Source organism: Clytia hemisphaerica, unplaced genomic scaffold (assembly GCF_902728285.1).
Source record: "Clytia hemisphaerica strain Z4C2 unplaced genomic scaffold, Clytia hemisphaerica genome assembly, whole genome shotgun sequence".
Classification (NCBI taxonomy): Eukaryota; Metazoa; Cnidaria; class Hydrozoa; order Leptothecata; family Clytiidae; genus Clytia; species Clytia hemisphaerica.
This window is the reverse complement of record NW_027104114.1, coordinates 1,275,005-1,294,309: the sequence shown is the minus strand read 5'-3', so window position 1 is coordinate 1,294,309 and position 19,305 is coordinate 1,275,005. Positions and strand designations below refer to the sequence as shown.

The following is a 19,305-nucleotide window of genomic DNA, read 5'->3' as shown; positions in this document are numbered from 1 at the left end:
ATTTCTTTACCAATGGGTGCTCTTTTAATAATGATTTTTTAAATGAAATCCCTTCCGGAAAATATACATTTGCTCTCTGTTTATTTTTTAGATCTAAAAAATGAAACTAAACCAATAAAATAAAATAAAAAAACAAAACAGGAAAATACCAGTTGCCAGAAGTATGAGTGAAATACAAGATACGCCCTGTCATGCCAACAGTGGTAATGATCAAACGCCCTTCAATGAAATACAAACACCGATGACTGAAGCACAAGCGCCCTCAAATAGAAATGAAACGCCATTGGTTGAAAATCCAACGCCCTTGGCCGAAAATTCAACACTTTTCGTGGAAAATCCAACACCTTTGACAGGAAATCCAACACCACTAGCGGAAAATCCAACGCCCTTGGCCGAAAATCCAACACCTTTCGTGGAAAATCCAACGCCTTTGACAGGAAATTCAACACCACTAGCGGAAAATCCAACGCCCTTGGTGAATCACATAACAGTACCAATTGCAACATTTAAGAGTGGACCTTTGAAATATAAGAAGAAGAAAATGAAGGATGTCGAACCTGAAAAGTTAGGTAAGTAGAATGTTAGAGATTTTAGAATGTCTGATTCTTGACAAGGTTTCTCAAAAGACCAAACTTTTGTTTGTTGTAAAAGTTTTGTAGCTGTAGTCGAGGGCAATCCGAAGGCTTCCTTTTCTTATAGCTAGTCTATCTGGATTGCTCCACTAACCCTTAATCCTTCCAATGAAAAATAACCAAATACACAAATCTACTATTAGCAAATTCATGTAAAAAAGTCACGAAAAACGTTGAGTAAAGCTCTGATGTATGAGGTAATTTGTCATGTATTAGCCAATCAGAGCTTTACTCGGCGGTTTTTCGTGACTTTTTTATATGAATCTGCTAATAGTAAATTCGTGTGTTTGGAGTTCGATTTTACTTTCAATCCGGCGTTTGTGTGAAACCCACGTGGGTCACCCGATTTCTGTAGAGAATAACTGGCTTCATACCCCACATAGGAGATCCAACTCTTACCCTTCGAGCTTAAAATCTTTATTCATTTTCCTTCAGTGTTTACATTTTATGTAAGGTTCCTTCTCCCGATAATTCTCTTATCCGCAACATTTATTGGGTTTTAAGTATATATTGATATTAACTCTTTTGTCATTCATAATATAACAGCTAGTCAAAAGGGAAAATCTGAGTGGACGGAATCTTAAAATTTAAAAACTATTCCTTAATGATCTTGGGTTTTAAAAATTCTAAATCATATGTGTTTAGTTGCCTGAAGATTGTCACCAAAGTGGCATGAAACTGCCATCAGCAGAATAAAAATGTGTCTTTTCTTCCTGACTAAATCACATTTTTTTATTGTTTTCAGCGCCAACTGATTGTTGTATCGTTTACGAAGAAGGCTCATCAAAATTATACTTCAAACTTATCGATCAAAACAAATTCTTAAAAACGGGCATCAAAAAACATACAACACTTGAATTTGATGACGTAACAGCTGCTGATCTTAAAGTGACGTCGAAATTCGGTTCCTGGGATAGCATGTCGACTCGATTGTTAGTGGAAAATCGCACACCGTTAATTGCTTGGACCGTAGAGAAATTAGCAGATGTTGAAGGCCTTTTGAATCGGAAAGCACCTGTGAAGGAGACATTGCAAAATCAGCAAAACGATGGAGAGCAGACAGCTTACCTGAGGCGAGAGCAAGAATCGTGTATGGTCAAAGCGACGTTTGACGTACAAGATTTGCAACAGTTGCGTGAAATTTTACACGCGCTCAAAATAAGAAAATTACGTGAACGGACAGCTATGTTGGAAAATCATGAACGTGGGTTACAGAAAGACGTACGCCCGCTTTCGAAGATACGGGAAGGTCTTCCAGAATGGGTCAACTATATCCCAGCCAAATGGTATTCTTCCACCATTCGTCAAGTGTTTGAGTATCTTATTATTATTTATACCCTGCTTACACTATCATGGGCTATATGGCAGTTGTATAAACATGTTGGTTTTATACGGAAGTTCTTACGGCCTGTTTTGGAGATCCTGGAATTTTATCTTGAAATGCTTCGCGGATGGTTTCGTTGGCTTGACCTTGTTACCGACGTTATTACGGATTATTGGTGGATGTATATGAAACCTGTTATCTTGTTAGCGACTCCGCTTTATACGGCGCTTGCTATGCTGTTCAAACCATTACGTAATGTTGCTAATGTTGTCACTATGGTTACTACACCAGTCATGTCTTGTTTGCGTCTCATGGCGTCCGCTTTAAGCCCGCTCGCTCAGCCGGCTCTTATGTTTTGGAATACTGTGAGACAAGTTTTTGTTAAATTTGCAGACTCCTTATCCTTTATATGGGGTATTGTTGCACGCTGGTCTATAGTACGTATTGTCGCTGATAAATTCCAGGGATTGGGTCTGCAAAATCTACTGAATGAACTTTCGAATACTAATTTGGATCCATTGAAAGCACAAATGTTGGTGATACAGAATTTATTGTTAAGAAGTTCCAAACAGATTTATTATGGTATACGTTTCTTCATGTTGAAGATTTCATACATGTTTGTATTCGTGAAACGTGAACGTGATTACGCACGTGAAGAAACGGCCACGGAAATAAAGAAACGTGAGGGTAAAGAAAAAGAGGAATAAACAATCTCATACACGCTTCTCGAGATGCATTACCGAGTTTATGTATTTGCGCTTTTGAGGACGGTAAAGTGGCTGAAGCGATTTGGAATAACCCGCAGTTCTGCCCCGCAATATCGAGGACGGTAAAAGTGCTGATTTACCGTCTTCCTCAGTTGGTCAGGATGTAGAAAAATTAGAACCTTACCGTCTCCCATCATAGAAAAACACACATACATAAACTCGGTATTAAAATATTGCAGGCCTCAAGCCTCAACTGTATTTCCAAAAGAGCGTCATCAATCAATTTTAATACAAAAACACAGACGCCCAAAAATACCTATTATTTCTAGTGAAGTACTCTCGGGTACCTAATAGCCGGGGGGTTGGAATAAGCGGGGGGGTTGAAAAAAATCTCAAAACTTAATAAGCGGGGGGGGGGGGGGGGGGTGAATAAAAATGTCCTGGGTGGAATTTTTTTGAAAAGGAGGCTAATACAGCTGAATAAGAACAAAAGAGGGAACTTTCAAAAATATTTTCCCAAAAATTAATAAGCGGGGGGGGGGTTGTAATTAGAATGTCCTGGGTGGAAAATTTTCGAAAAATTAATTAGCGGGGGGGACGGCTATTAGGTACCCGAGAGTATTTTGTGTGAAAGAACTTTGAAAACGAGTTATGATTTAATGTATTTTGAGAAGTGCGTTTTATGTATCGTATTTTTGGTGCCGTTGAAACATGGAACTTGGAAATGGGCCGTTTACTGTGACAGAAACTCTGTGGACTTAATGTTGTACGCAACTAAAAGACGATGATTGATATTTTAGAATATTGTGTTGTAGGTGTGTTGTAGTAAAGTACTCTCGGGTACCCCGTAAAGGTTTGAAATAGCTTGAGAGATTTTATTTGTCAAAAATATCTTGACAAAGCGGGGCAGTAAAATTAACAATCATGCTATCTATTGTATCCCAAAACTATATGGACTCATTCCTGATTATTTATACCTTGCCATTCAATGAGAGCTTTTCGAATTTGAATTTTTAAATTTAAACTGAAATCCCCCAATTTTTCGTAAAATTCCGACCCCAAAAAAGTTAAACAACTTAGTGGCAAAGAGGTTTTTCGCAATTATTCGAACTGTTATTTAAATTCGGGGGGGGTACTAGATTTGCGAGAAGACGAGTATGTCCGAGCCAAAGTTTGTAAATCGACCCTTAGAGAGACTGAATTTCGACAACTTTGCGACCCTTTGAGAGACTATTTTTCCAACTTTGTCCGTTTTTTGAGAGGGAGTCGATTTTTTATTTTCATAATTTTGGAAACCTTACAGAGACTCGATTGCTATTTATTTAATGGCTTTTGCACCCCATTGAGGGACTTTTTAGAGTGTGGCACGCACATACCCGTCATCGATTTTACCTAAGTGACCTCCCCCCCTTGGGTCAGATAACTGGGGGTTTGCTCTGTATTGTTATTGACCAGTTATAAAATCAGGGGAAAAGCTGAAATTTAATTTGTGTCTTGCAAATTTTCCACTTTCCTTGATAATTTGTTTTCTAATTAATAGTATCAGTATCGGTTAATATTTTGTATTTCATGGATTTGTAAATAGGTTGAAAGAAATTTTATTATTTTTATGATTTATCGATTCGAATTGTTAATAGGCATTTTATATCTCAAAATTGATTCTAAAATTTTCCAGCATTCTTCTCTTGCACATTCGAAATTTAAAAAACGCGTGCCTTCATTTAACCAAAATTAAAGGCTCAATTTAATCTGCAGCGGAGATAAAAAAGGCTGTAGTTTTTGGTAAAATTGGAATTAGATATCGGTTGAAAAGGTATTCAGGAGTAGAATATCATAAAGCACAAAAAAAATCGGAAAATGAAGATGAAAATTGCAGAAGAAAAATATTTTCACAGTGATGACCTTCTAAGCTTTTCTGAGACGAAAATAGTGATTACAGCACGTTAGAAGTTTGTTTCTTCATCGTCATTTCTGATCCTCTTTTCCCAAATTTCAAAACCTCTTTTCAATTTGATAGTATTCCATTCCTGATTTTTATTTTCAAGAGCACAAAACCATTATTTAATTCGAATTCTTTCAAAAGTTACAGCCTTTTTGTCTCCGCTGCAGATTATTTTAAGATAGGCTTTATTATTTCCACAGCACTGACTTCGAGTTCGAGAAACCTCACAGTCAGTTTGATAGAAAATAAGATTTCCCCGGAATAAAGTACTCCGCAGAAATAAATACATCCGGTACTTTTTTCCCTTAGTTTGCGTGTACAATTACCTTGAAGCATGGACTTATGCCTGCCTTACTGCCTCCCCTTCTTTGTGAATGAAAAATAAGTTGTGTGTCTTTCATCATGTTTATGCTTTCATGCTTCGAATAAGTTTATCCTGGGAATACTAGGTGAGAACTTGTACAGCTGCTTGTTATTTCAAATACCTAATGACCCTTCTAATCCCAAATGACACAATTTTTGTCCTTGAGTCCTTAATTTTGACGTGGACTAAGCATGAATTCCCACCATTTTTTCCCCAGCTAGGTACGTTTTCTTTGATTTTAGGAAATAGTTTGGCAAAAAAATAGTTCCAAGGTGACGTAAATAATACGCGATAGTTCATTTACTTTCATTTTTTATATATTTTCATAAAAATTCGAGAACAAAATTGTAGTAAATTTTTTTTGACAGATCTAACCAAAATAATTGGTTTCAAAAAAATTATTGCTAAAAATTCTATTTTTCCACGTTTTATAAATAAAAAGTTAGTTTTAATGTATAAGAAAAATGACTGACAAACTTTAAGCTTATTAAGCTTTAAGCTTCAAGCTAGCGATAATTATTCGGCGGAAGGGTTTATACAGTGTTTCAGAGAATTATAATAAAAAATCTTTTTTAACCGTTAGCTAATTTTGTGAACCGTACAAACTTTCGCGAGTTCCCAAATCGTTAGTCTGAATCGTAGACCTCTACAAAACCACAGGTAGTATAGTGGACGTTAGCAGCCTAAAATATCGCGAAATTTACGACATTTTCTTTTGCGGGAATAAACTTTTGCGAATTAAGACAGAAAAATGAAAATTTTCACAAGAAAAAATTTTGACGTAGATTGTAGATATATGGACATTAACTGCATCACTGCTTGAAAGATAAAATTCCAAAAAAAATAGTTTCCTAGCTGGTTTAAAAAAAATTGCACATATGCTACATTTCTTTTACATTCTGAACACGCCAAATTTGGTTGGTTGTATCTTGGCGTTCAGTGAGGCGCTGACGGCCAGCCCGAGTACCGTTCGCGTGTCTTTTGGATCAATAACTCCATCATCCCACAGTCTAAACAATCAAAGAAAAGGTTGAAAAGATTAGCAATTCACGACTCCATGACGTAATGTTTCAAGGGAAACACCCCGGTTATTGCCAGTATCGGCAAATTTTGAACATTTTTTTCTCTAAAACTAGTTTGAGTTAAAGAGACTTTAGTGCTGTAGAGATTTGTTTGTAAAAATTTTTTTCTCTGAAGGAACTAAAATACTTGTTCAAGTTAAGAAGATATTATAGTTACAACTCGACTCTTTTAACCGGATTAATTTTCGCGAGATTAAATTTCGCGATTTCGCGAATTTTTGCCATTTTCGCGAAATTAAAACTCGCGAACACGCGTGAGATTCCTGATTCGCGAAATTAAATCCACCACAAAACTTTTAAAATTGTATTTTTTGGCGGAGAAACTAGTTCTAAGTCTCCATTTATGGCAAAAAATGGCTATTTTCAGCTGTTTTCTGGATTATTCGCGAAATTAAATCCACGCGAGATTATTCTTCAATTTCTATCAACTTGATTTTTACTTCTTCTGATAGATATATACTTTTATTGCCGTTATTACAGCTATATAATATTTTACTTTTGCCAAGGAATTTCGTTGTTTTACCTTTGCAATTAAAAGTTGTGTTTGATTTAAAGAACTTTTTAGAGGATCTGAGTTAAAAATATGGTATATACAAGTCATAATAACAACAAAGAGCTGCTTTTGCTGGCTTTTGAAAGATTGGGACCATGCTTGGCAAGTTTTAAGGGTGGTGTCTCCTATTTTCCTTGGTAATTTTAAAGCCGGTACCCGGTACTAAAAAGGGGGTGGGGGTCCCTTTTTCCTTAAAAAAAAGTAAGTATCCGGTACTAAAAGGGGGGTGGGGGTCCCTTTTTCCTTAAGAAAAAGTAAGTACCCGGTACTAAAAAGGGGGTGGTGGTACCTAAGACAATTTTTCCTTAAAAATCAGGTTAGTACCCTATGGGTTAGTACCCTGCGGCTGTACCCCCCCCCCTGATAGGACCCCTAAAAATCTTAAAATTAAAAGATTTTTTCAACTCCCTCCCTCCGTTTATTAGGCACATGGGCCTGAGAGTAAGGGTTCGACCTATTTACATTTTTATGATGTAAAAAAACTTTTATTTTTGTTGACCTGATTTAATCTATTTTCACAGGCCGGTCTAGATGATGCTATCGTCCGTTTAAAAGTCAGTAAACGCAGCAAAGAGTTAGGGCGTCAGGGCGGTTTACGGGAAAAAAGTGGCGGTAGAGTTTTGGAACACTGTAAACATTTCCGCGCCACTGCTTACTCCACCCGAATTTATCACGCCTCTCCTAAACTATTCCCTTTTTTAGTGATCTTGTGTAGACGATAGGATCGTCTAAGGCCGGTCTGACTAAGATTTTTAATCCTTGCCGACCTAGTTTAATGTTGCAAGATTTTTGACTTACCCCAAACAAAGTTTCAAGAAAATACTCTGAAGCTTCGAGTAGATTGTCCTCACAGGGCTTTCTGAATAAGATTTTTACCGACAAATTAAACTCAAAGGAGTAGTGTACCTTGCACTAGCGAAGTATGGGTGTCCTTCTTTATCAAATTGTTTCACTAAAGGTGCTTTCAATTCTGCGTCGATCTTTGCTTCAATCTCAGGCGTGATCTAAAATGGAAGAAAAGTGTAGAGTAAAAAATCAGCTTCGAGTTATCTTCAACCCTGCTTCGTCAGATATTTCAGAATTTTAGCGTCAGTTAATTGACACGGTTCTAAGTGCTATGAGGAACATAATTCTGAATTCATCATAACAGTGTAATGCACATTGACTTCCAAGCCCAAAGGGCTTGACTCGAGACTGCTTGTTGGGAAATGAAGCCACTTATTGCCTATCAAGAACGCCGCGTGTGGTTTTTATACAAACAAAAGTAATTAAGATTGAAAGTAAAATCTGTCACTAGATTTCAAAAAATGTAGTTCTCAGAAACAAAGGAACCGCTAGATACAATCCGTCGTCATTATGGGGGGGGGACGTTCTGGATGGGAAATAAGTGGCTTCACTTTTTCTTGCCTAGGAAAGGTAAGAGATTCTACTCTTTGCGGGCACTTAAAACAAAAACTCCGATTAAATATAGAGGCTTGGTCCACGGTTTATACTTTAAGGGGATAACCTTTCACCGGGACTAAATTTCGCGGTTGGGCCTATCCGCGAAATTAAAAAATTTCGCGGGGACTTAATTTCGCAGGTGGCACTATTGGATGGCAATATGTTGCTTGTTGAAATACACATTACTTGCGCTTTTTTGATGCAAGTTACCATTTAAAAAGTATCTATTTGACATATTTTGAGTTTTGTATAGAAACATTTCGCGGATGATGAGGCCCTTTCAAATTTTGCGGATTTTCGCGGATGACACCCAAATCCGCGAAATCCGCGAGATTTAATTCCCGCGAAAGTTTATCCCATTAAAGTAAACATCAGCGCAAAATACCTCTTGTCCTTGTTTCATGAGTTGAGCTTTCTTGACGGTGGATAAAACGGTTCCAGCTTGTTCACCTCCCATCACTGAAATCCGTGCGTTTGGCCACATGAACAAAAATCGCGGGCTGAACAAGAAATATGAATGGTGTGTCGTTAATAATCCGTGTAATATAGTAATATGGGTGTTATACGATAATATGATAATTGTTACGGGATAATATCACTCTGTTCCTACCATCGAATCGAATCGAAGTTCCTCTCGAATCGAAGGTTCTATAATTTTAGCATAAAAAAATCACCGATAGGCCTCTTTTTTCAGCTTATTTTGGCATAAAATCATGGCTTTAAATGGAAAAATTTCATTCCATTATAGGCGACTGTTGTAAGAGTATGCAACCAAATCCAAAGCACTGTTTTAATAGTGATGTGATTTTCAGTACAGAATTTGGTTACCAATCATAATTTGGAATAATGGAAAGGTAAAAAGCTCCTTTTTAATCGCTTAAATCAAAACATCTTAAACACATCCAACATTTTTGAAGCCTTCCGATGTTCTTAACTTTTTGAATTTTAAGCCTTAAAATGCAATTTTCACTATTTGGTGAGTATTTCTGTGCGATTTTCAAAGAAATCGGGTGTTTTAGGCTATGACTCCTTAAAATATTCTTGATTTGTTCTCTACATTATGACCATCGAAGTCTCATGTTCTCATATAGTGTGTTCGTGTAAAGAAAAACATCAAAAACACGAACGAAAATAGGTCTCAAAACGATCCGGCAACACTTACTTATAAGCTCTGCCACACATCCCATAATTCCCGGCACCGTAACTTCCACCAATAATGACAGTGAACTTTGGAACATTGGCGCACGCAACTGCAGTTACCATCTTGGCTCCATTTTTAGCGATCCCGCCAGCCTCCGCGTCTTTACCAACCATGAAACCTTTGAGAAAGATAAAGAGGAGAATAAGATGATACAGTAACCCGGGGGAGGCACTCGATCGGAAAACTACCGCATACGAGAATAAAAACTACGGTCTAAAAATCGGACCCTTACGGTGCATTTTCTTGAAAATATTCTTCCATTCAAAGGCTAAAAACGATTTTTCCATTTTTACTGAACGAATAAGGGTACTTCGATAGACCTTTTCATAAATTACGTTACGAACATCACTTACCTTGTTTCGAAATTACTGCCATGGTGATTAACTCCCAGCAGATTTTATTAAAACTACGTTCTACTCATAAAAGAATCATTTAATGTCTCAAAGGACATAATCACCATGATAATTGTTTGAATACGAGGCAAGTGATGTTCGTGACGTAATTTATGAAAAGGTCTATTCTCATAAGACTGGCCCGATGAAAGAACATACCTGTGATATTTTGTAAGAATACGAGAGGTATTTTTCGTTGACAACACAGCTCAATGAAATGGGATGCTTTCAGGGCTGACTCGCTATGAAGGACGCCATTATTACCAATGATACCGACTGGGTAACCATGGATACGAGCAAATCCGGTGACAACGGTTTCACCGTATAATGCTTTGAATTCGTCGAACTCACTGCTGTCAACAATACGAGCTATGACCTGTGGAAATGAAGAAAAAGATGGTTTGAACATGGATACAGGTTTATCATGTTAAGATACGTAACTTCCACCATTATGGAAAAAACGTTCAAATTTGTAGAGGTGATCCCTTACGCAAATCGAACGTTTGCTTCCATAATGGCGGAAATTACGTAACTTAACAAAACATAAATAGCCTCTATACACGTTTTTTTTATTATAAGAACACCTAAGATTTTTGAAGCCTTCAGATGTTAACTTTTTGAGTTATAAGCCTAAAAATGTTCTTTAGAGTGTTGTGTTCGTAAATAATCCACTTAACAAAAAAACATAGTAACACTTAATTACATATTGCTTATGAGAGACCTGACAATTGTTTAACTGACCATTTAACTTATATTAACACCACGCGAACATTTGAAAGCAAAATTTTGTTCGATATAAGATTAGAGCAATATCCAAATTTCTACAATAAAACATTATTTTTCATAAAATTTAGTAAAGCTGTGTCGAGGCTCGCTCGTCTTTATGTTTCATAGGAAATTGCTCAAAAATTCTCTTAGCGAAAATAAGAACATTTTAAGAACATATCTAAGGATGCTTCAAAAATTTTAGAGGTTCTTATAAAAAAACGTGTATTCTTACTACTTTCAGCCTAAATTGTGCTTACAGTTCAGACTAGGAATGGTCTGAAATTACTCTTTTCTTATAAAAGACGTTTTTAGTAATTTGAAGTAAAGTCCGAATATTTGAAAAAGGAAAAAGCCATATTTTGAAAAGCATGTTCACATGCTCACAACTGTTCACAATTTTACAACTTATTTCATCTTAGTAGACTTTGGTTGGGTTTGAATTTTAGGAGAAATTAGGTCCGTCTTATGTAAAACCACGTCCACGTTCAAGTATATCAAAAATCTTTCTATCGTGGTTGATTGAAATTCGGTTGACGTTTTTGCTTACGTTAATTTGTAATTTCCCGCGAACTTGTAATTTCACTCCTGGCTTTTATAGTTTCCCTCCTAGATTTTGTAATTTCCCGCAAAGAGATTGTTAGTACAGATTTTAGCGAGCAAAACAAAACGCGAGCAAAATTGCGATTCACCATTTCTTTAAAATTTCTGACTTTCGCGAAAAGGGCTTAAATTTGCTGAAATTGCGAAAGTCTGCACGCCTAAAGTAGCATCCTTGGGTCATTATACTGAGAACTAAATTCATTTATTTTAGCATTTTCATAATAAAAAAACTAACTTTGAAGATATGAATATCAAATCATTTCCCTTGAGCCTTTTAGTGGTATTGGCGGCGTTCACTGACATGAGTGCTTTCACCGAACCCGACATATCATTGAGGGTTAATATGTGCCGATTAAATGCCGAAAATCTATGTCAACGGATGACCAATAAAGCTGACTCAACAAAATTTTTCAACTGCTGTCGTGTAACCATGAGTTATTGTATCTTGCCATCTTTTTTTTCCCGGGAGACTCACGTGGCAGAACGTTGTCACAAAGTGCATAGGAATTTCATCTTTTGTTACCACGTAACTGGTGAATGCCAAAATTTGATTTTCGAAGAGAAAGTATGTACAATTGTATAGACTCTTACATATTTGTAAGTCCATAGTCATTATAAAAAACCCTGGTCTGGCAATGTATTGTTATAGCTTTTTGTTCAATTTTCTTTTGTACAAACAAAGTTGCGATTTGCATACTTTTTGATGCAAAATAAATCGATTTTGGTACGTAAGCTCCATCTTTTAACAATAAAAAGAGACAAAAGCCTTCCAGACCAGTGTTTTTATAATGACTATGTTAAGACGTGGCAGTACGATTTTCGAAGAGATCGTATGTTCAATTGTATTGACTCTTACATATATGCTAAATTTACTAAATGTATTTACACTTTCCTTACCTGTTAATGGGCTGTTCCAAAAAATTTCCATACAGAAGGGGGTGGACGAACCTTTTCAAGTCAAAACTAAATCTTGGAAATACCCCCTGGAAAATTGCAAAATTTACAAAAACACTCTGGAAAAAATTATTTTCATGTCTTAACCCTATTAGCCCCAGGGGGGGGGGGGTAGAATCTACCACGCTGGAGTTCTTTTGCGTATATCTCGGAGAAAAATTTTTTAAACGACTTGAAACTTTCGGACTTTTAACAAAATCCTATTAAGAGTATTTGTGCAAAATTTTAGGATTATAACTTGTCCAGATCAAGTTTTATGACTTTATTGTGAAACAGCTAAAATCGCTTAAAACTCAAAATTTTAAAGTGCTGATAACTTTTGAACTATTTATTCAATCATCTTCAAATTTTGACACGTGATAGGTATTGACAATATCAATTTGAAAAATTAGAAAAAAAAATTTAAGAATGATGACGTCATCATTTATGACGTCATCAAATTTTGAAAATTTTACTCATCTTCAGGACAGATTTTAAGATAAAATCTTCATGGAAACTGCAAAATCGGCAATTATTGCCCCCGCAGGAGCGTAGCGACGAGGAGGCACTCATAGTTTCACGCATAGATATTGGACTGGACTCTCGAAAATTGTTGTCTTGTCGCGCAAGCATCCCCGTAGTTAGTCTCTTCCGTAAATGTTCGGTTTTTTTCCGGGACGGTAGTATACATATTTTCATGTTATGTTATGTGGTATTATCATTATTACATATTACAATTTTAGTTTTGATTTAGCTTTGAAAAGCTGAAGCGAGTGTTATAAATGCAAATCAAAACAGTGTATGATATAACACGAATTACAATATTACTTGTGCAAATCAAAACAAACAAAATGGCAGACTGGTTATGATGATGATGAGCTGATTCATTGACTAGAAAAAGTGTTTTGTATGTCAAATTTTGTTTCTTGTCTTTGAAACTGAATACTAACTACTGTAATTTAGTCAGAAGTTCACTTCAGCAATGATTTCAATTCTTTTTCCGGAATCTTTAAAGAAATTTGCTTAAGTTTTCAAATGTATATTTGATATTTTTGTTCAAACCAGTTCAAACTCTAATTTATTTTTGTCTGTCATTTTATTAATAACTACCTTTATTTTTTATAGGGTTTCTTGAGCTTTAAATACCATCATATGGTCATAACTCGAAAAAGTCCTTCTTAACTTAGTAAAACAACCGGCAAAGTACAAAAAAGTTGAATGTACGCATATGTAAAGTTGAATGGTTGACTTTTTCTTTTGTTCTTCAAAATGATTTACCTCACTTAGAGTGTGGTAAATCTTTTTCAAAAACCTGAAAAAAGTTTGTTTACTTGTTAAACTTTACATGTGCACGTTTAAACTTTTTCATGCAATTGTGATAGCCTAAATAACTTTCGCTCCAGTGGTTTGGTGAAATAGCTCCAAATTCTGGCTTTCCAAGTTAGGAGAGACCTTCCCGAAGGCATTTAACGGTGGTTAGACTAGGTACACAGACAGTCATACAGAAACACCATAAAAGGAAAGTATATCGCTAGCTATGAACTCAAAAAGTCTAGCTTCCTGAAGGCACGTCTCTTCATTGTCTGCGCTGCGATCAGCTTGGAGAAAAGATTGCATCATGAAAAAGTACTATGCACTTGAAAAGAAATTTAGGCACATTTTAACTTTTCTCGACTGTACGTCTGAATGAACCACAATGGCATTCCTTTACTTTTCTTTTGACCAACAACATAGAAGATTTTGCTTGAGAAGTGCAATCACAGCGTACAAGTGGAGCCCGGTCCTTAACTAGGATAAGGAGTTTATTTCACCAACTAAGATGGCGCAGAACTTTTGATAAATATTATACGCAAGAGCCCTTGACTATTGTTTAGTAGGCAATAGCATAGAGAATGTTGAAAATAGAACCAATGAAAAAAAACAAAATACATGACATTATCGCTATAAGAAAGAACTAGGAGAAAGACAACAAACAGGAGATGTGAAAATCAGTAGATAATGATACCATAACCATAACTTTTTAATAATTTATTGAGAGCTTTTTCCAGATTTTCATTAAATTTTATTAATATCAAGCTGGCATGAAATTCATTCAAGTATGTTTTTTTTAATAATGAAATATAAATTGTTTTTTTTTTTCAAGCAAACGCCTCAATCAATCAATAAATCAATCAATCAACCAATCAATCAATAATTAAATCAATCAATTATTCCTGATTATTTTTTAATGTTTAATCTTCAAAGCATTAAAGCTTTATAAGTGCATGACATGATCTTTAAGTGGGGGCATTTAGTGAAAGCTATGACTAGTGTTAAAGAAGAACCTTCTATCTTTCAGAATTTTCAAACAGAATCTAAGTATTATTATTGGTTCGATTGTAATTGACATTTTTGTAAACCGTATATTTTGGCTTTTTGCCGACAGGTGGAAATTCTGGGATGACGTCATCGGTTTTTGAATGACGTCATCAATTTTTTTTGTTCCAGGAAATTTGTGTCATGATGGAGAACATCTGTACCAAATTTCATGACCGCAGCTCTCCTAGATCAAAAATAATCGAGGGTGGTAGATTCTATCCCCCCCTCTGGGGATACAAAAGTTCAAAAAAAAAACCTGGGCTACTAGTACTAGGTTAAAAGATGAAGTTGAGAGAACTACATCAGTCGTTTCTATCCTTAAAAATAAAAATACCCCTTTTAATTACCCACCCTGGAAACAGGAAAATACTTCCTGTTAGACCTCCGAAATTCTTTCTCGACGCACCCCCTTGAAAAATCACGTCCATCCCCCTTTACTGGTTTAAAATGGAATTGCCCAATAATTTTGAATAATAAGACCGGTGTCCCAGCAAAAAGTTCCGCGCTTTGAAGGAATTTTCCTCGAGTTTTATGCACTTTAGATATGAATCTTTTTGGCAGTTTGAAAGAGGAAGGATAGAACTAAATTTAGGGGTCATTTAATTAATAAGTCAACTTGATCAAAAGTTATAGGCACTAAATGCTAAAACTTAATTTTCAAAAAAGTCAAAAAAGACGAAAAAGAGGAGATCAATCATCATAAAGAAAGGCACTTCTTTGCACCATTTATTTAACGCTCAAAGTTTTTTTGCCTGCAGTTCCTTAAGGTGTCTTTATTTTATTGTTAATTCCTTTTGGCTTTTCTTTGTCTAATTTAACGAGCTCCCATGGTCATATCAAGGACAACGGGCTTTTTCAAGCTCCAAACATTCATCATCTTACCAGAGTTCCAAAGCTTTTTTGTGTCTTTTCTTAGCAATGAATTTAATCCCGCATTTTGTCTTTTTTTGACTTTTTTGAAAAGTGATGTTTTTAAGCGCATTGGTGACCCCTCCAGAAGCGATGTGGGAGTACATTTAAAAATAGACCGGGCTTGGTGGCGGACAGGATCGATAATATGTGCGGCAAAAAAGCGGCGAACGATTTACCGTGCGGTAAAATATACCATTTGTATCGGACCTCGAAATCATCCAAAATCTTTTCTAAAATCCTTTCAAAGAGCAATCGATAGGTCCTAAGAGTCACCAGTTGAATAAAGTGCAGTTCAGGGAGGTCAGGGTGCGGACATTTTGCCGTTCGAAACGTTTGCCGGCAAACGAGAAATCATAACAAACAGCATACAGCATACATACAAACGGCGGGACCGCACCATCGTCCGCTTTAGTCGACGAGGACCGCACCATTGTCCGCTTTAGTCGGCGTTTTGTACGCACGGCCCATACAGTACTGTGCGGTCTTCTGGCCGCTTTTTTCAACTTTTACTCGCACAATTAACCAGTCGGAAAGCGGCACGAGCACGACCGCACCAAAGACCAGTCTCGTTTTTAATGTACTCCAAATCGTTTGGAGGGTCACATTTAGGCCATAACTTTTGATCAAGTTGACTTAATTTAATAAATGACCCCTCAAAATTTAAGTTTATCCTTCCTCTTTCCAATGCAAAAAGATTCATTGTCTAAAAGTTCATAGAACTCGAGAAAATTCACTTCAAAGAGCGGAACTTTTTTCTGGGACACCCGGTAGTAATAATGATATTAACAACACTATGTATGAAAAACAGTTTTATCACGGGGAAAAATTAATAGTTATTTCTAATATTTCAAAGGGGGTTACACCCAGGCACGACGCAACGGGTACGGCAGGTACGGCGGTCGCCGTACCAGATTTTCACAAAAATACCCGAAGTTTTCCTCTTCGTCGGTCAAATCGCTATAAAATCGCTTAAATTTCCTCATTCGCCGTACCAGATATAAAAAGCTTCCGTCGTGCCTGGTTACACCTCTAGATTCCTCCCCAACGAAAAATCTCCCTTCTCAATACACCTTTTCGACCGTAGTCGCGTGGTCAGGCACGTGCCACTTTATTATTTAATTATCCCCTAAACTCGATCCAATCCTTTTTTTACACTTTTTTCTATTGTTTTTCTATCTATTTTTCTATGTGTGGTAAAACGGACAAAAAATGCCCGCGCGGCAATTGGTGGCTACGGTCGAAAAGGTCAATTCCAGCGGGTGAGGTAGAATCTTTTATAATTGCCATATCGAAACTTCTTTCCCTCAACAAAAGGGGTGGGAGGTCAGTGTCGAAACCATAGACATATTATACAAGGACTAAAAAATATTTTGGAGAATTTAAAACTTTCAAGGCTCCTGCAAGCAAAATTGTAACGTTATTACATTAAAGATGGCGCATAATTTTGCTTCAGTTAGGGACGTAGGAGCTCGATCTAGTGTTTTATAGAAGATATCTGTGGAGTATTAGTACAATGAGCTTTAGTTTAGACGGTCAACTTTCTGCCCAGCCTTATTCTAAATGTTAGAGTAGGCAGAAATAAAGTGGGCACAAAGTTGGCAGTTAAAACCTTTGCTAGGAAAAATATTGAGAGAAGTCATTGACGTCAAAAGAGGGCAATGCATTGGCTTTAGACAGCCAAACCCTTTGTCCATTTTCAAAATTAGAATAGGTAGGGCGAAAAGGGGACTGTCTAAACCAGAGTTGACTTTTTTGAAACTCTCAAATCAATGAATATGTACACGCTTTTTTATAAGAATACACTTTATAAGAATGTCCATGATATAAATGGTCAAAAAATTTGGAATATCACCATCATGGAATTTGGCTACTCTTGAAAGCTGAGAATGCTATTTTTAGAGCATTTTCAATTATAAATTGTCAATTACCCCCAAGTAAGGCTCACTCCTTAATGTCATTTTATGCTTGAGACGTATGTACTAAATGTTAAATCTAGTCTCAATTAGGATCCTAACGGGTGACCTAAGAATGCTGTAAGAATATTCTAGGATAATTTTCCAAAAAAAGTTAAGATTATCCATGATGAAATGGATTTACACCACCTTCTTAAAAAAAAAGCGTGTAGTCACAAAATTTATATTTGGATGACTCTCATATTATATTGTACCTTTAATTATTCACGAATCATTCGTTTTGAATAAATCGATCGAATGCCCTATAGTAAACAATTGTTGCTACAAGAAAATACCAACTTTTTTTAAAGAAAACTTTGTGAGTTTTAAGCCTCAATATCCTTATTTCCACCATTTTATGAAATGTTTTCGGCCATTTCCTAAAAAATCGGGTGTGTTAGAGTCCTTGAAGTCTTAAAAATGTTCTAAATATATTCTTAATTTGTTAACATCGAATGTTCTTATGTTCTTATATAGTTTGTTCTTATCAAAAAAACATGTAGATCGAATGCACTATTCTTTGCCACGGAAAGTCATGTGACATCTTTTTCAACCAATAAGATTTAATAATTTCGAGGGTAAAACAAACACTATGGTTTAACTCACTAAAAGATTATGTTTACTGAAAACACATAATTAATCTTTAGTAAGTGTTCTGTTGTAACCCAGTTCTGACCGTTCTGACGTCATACCGTGGCGAAGAATAATAAACAATTGTTGCTACGAAAAAATGTGTTACATGGAAACTAAAATTACCACATTTCTGCATAATTTATAACTTTAAGTTTCACGGCACCAATAATCAATAATTCTTTTAAGGCTAAACCTAAACATAGTATCCTTGACGAACAGGTTTTATGAATTATACAAGTTAGAAATAAACAACAATACGCGTTATTTATAAGAACAAACTATATAAGAACATACGGCTTTAATGGCCAAAATATTAAGAACATTCTAAGGCTTTGTGGGCGATTTAAAATACCCATTCCCTTAGGAAATTGCACAAAAGTACTGAAATCAAGGTGAAATCAAGAACATTTTAAGCTCAAATCTTAAAAAGTTAAGAACAGCCGAAGGCTTCAAAAAATTTAGATGTTCTTATAAAAAAACGTGTATGGAGATATACATAAGTAAAAAAAAAAAGAATTTTTACACAAGAAAGTGGGTAAGAAAAAGTTGATAGATTGTCAACAAACACATCATTCGGATTTATGTTACTGACCGTCAAATCTTCACCGAGTATCCTTGACGAACAAATAAATGAGAATAGTGATTTAAGAAAAAAACAACATACATCCAGAAAAAAAAGAGATATCGGTTTACAAGTCAAAACAACATTCGAACTAACTGTAGCTGCAACAAGATACTTACATTAGAAAAAAACTTGAATTGAATTTGGTGTGACAAAAGACAACATTCGAATTTAGCCTTCTGTCTGTGAAGGCCTCACATTGAAGGAAAACTTTTCCTTACATTATTGTCAAAAGGTTACCGCACTCTGAGAGCACTAGTGTTACCAGTGTGGATGGATTCTCATCATTGGCTAAAGTTACCCTTCATGGTTTGGTGGCTGGTCACAGTAGTAAAGCAATGTCATGGTCAAATTAGAAGAACAACCTCTGATAGTTTAACATCTAAAGGTAGTAAAGCATTGTCCTTGTCAAACTAGATGAGATAAGATGAGATAAGCTCATGTTCATAAAAGAACAGCATGTTCTTAACTTTTTGAGTTTTTCAATTCGTGGTCACAGTAGAAAAGCACTGTCATTGTCAATAAATTAGAAGAACAAGCTCATAAGAAGAATAGATAAGATGAGATAAGCTCATGTTCATCATAAGAACAGTCTTTGAATTGTTTTTAACTTTTTTGAGTTTTTCAATTGGTGGTCACAGTAGTAAAGCAATGTCATTGTCAAATCAGAAAAACAACCACTGATAGTTTAACATTTAAAGGTAGACAGTATTTTGATAAGAACAGCATTCGAAATGTTCTTAACTTTTTCGAGTTTCAAAGGCTAAAAATTTTGAGTCAAATTCGCTAAAATAATTTCTCTTATTCATGATATGCACCATTGCAATGTCTTCGGACATTACATCACGGACCCAACAACTGATTAGTTGAAAGTGACGTAAAATCAG

General features: G+C 35.8%; 2 protein-coding genes across 2 annotated transcripts in view; one reads left to right on the top strand and one right to left on the bottom strand.

Moving 5' to 3' along the window:
* Window positions 1-95: 95 nt before the first annotated feature.
* LOC136813419 (uncharacterized) lies at window positions 96-2,793 on the top strand. The gene is made up of 2 exons (XM_067069940.1): window positions 96-569; window positions 1,378-2,793. The coding sequence occupies exons 1-2, from the start codon at window positions 164-166 to the stop codon at window positions 2,661-2,663; spliced, it is 1,692 nt and encodes a 563-aa protein (XP_066926041.1). The 5' UTR covers window positions 96-163; the 3' UTR covers window positions 2,664-2,793.
* A 2,971-nt stretch (window positions 2,794-5,764) lies between these two features.
* Window positions 5,765-19,305, bottom strand: part of LOC136813417 (methylcrotonoyl-CoA carboxylase beta chain, mitochondrial-like) — a 33,756-nt gene continuing 20,215 nt past the window's right edge. Inside the window, exons 11-15 of the mRNA XM_067069938.1 lie at window positions 9,800-10,016; window positions 9,210-9,366; window positions 8,433-8,547; window positions 7,511-7,608; window positions 5,765-5,979 (exon numbers count right to left, since the gene is read on the bottom strand). Of these exons, the coding sequence (XP_066926039.1) occupies window positions 5,862-5,979; window positions 7,511-7,608; window positions 8,433-8,547; window positions 9,210-9,366; window positions 9,800-10,016 (705 nt within the window). The 3' untranslated portion in view covers window positions 5,765-5,861. The remainder of the gene's footprint in view (window positions 5,980-7,510; window positions 7,609-8,432; window positions 8,548-9,209; window positions 9,367-9,799; window positions 10,017-19,305) is intronic.

Coding starts and splice junctions, on each gene's coding strand:
- LOC136813419 (XM_067069940.1), top strand. CDS start 164: ATGAGTGAAATACAAGATACGCCCTGTCATGCCAACAGTGGTAATGAT. Junction 570..1,377: donor TGTCGAACCTGAAAAGTTAG/GTAAGTAGAATG, acceptor TATTGTTTTCAG/CGCCAACTGATTGTTGTATC.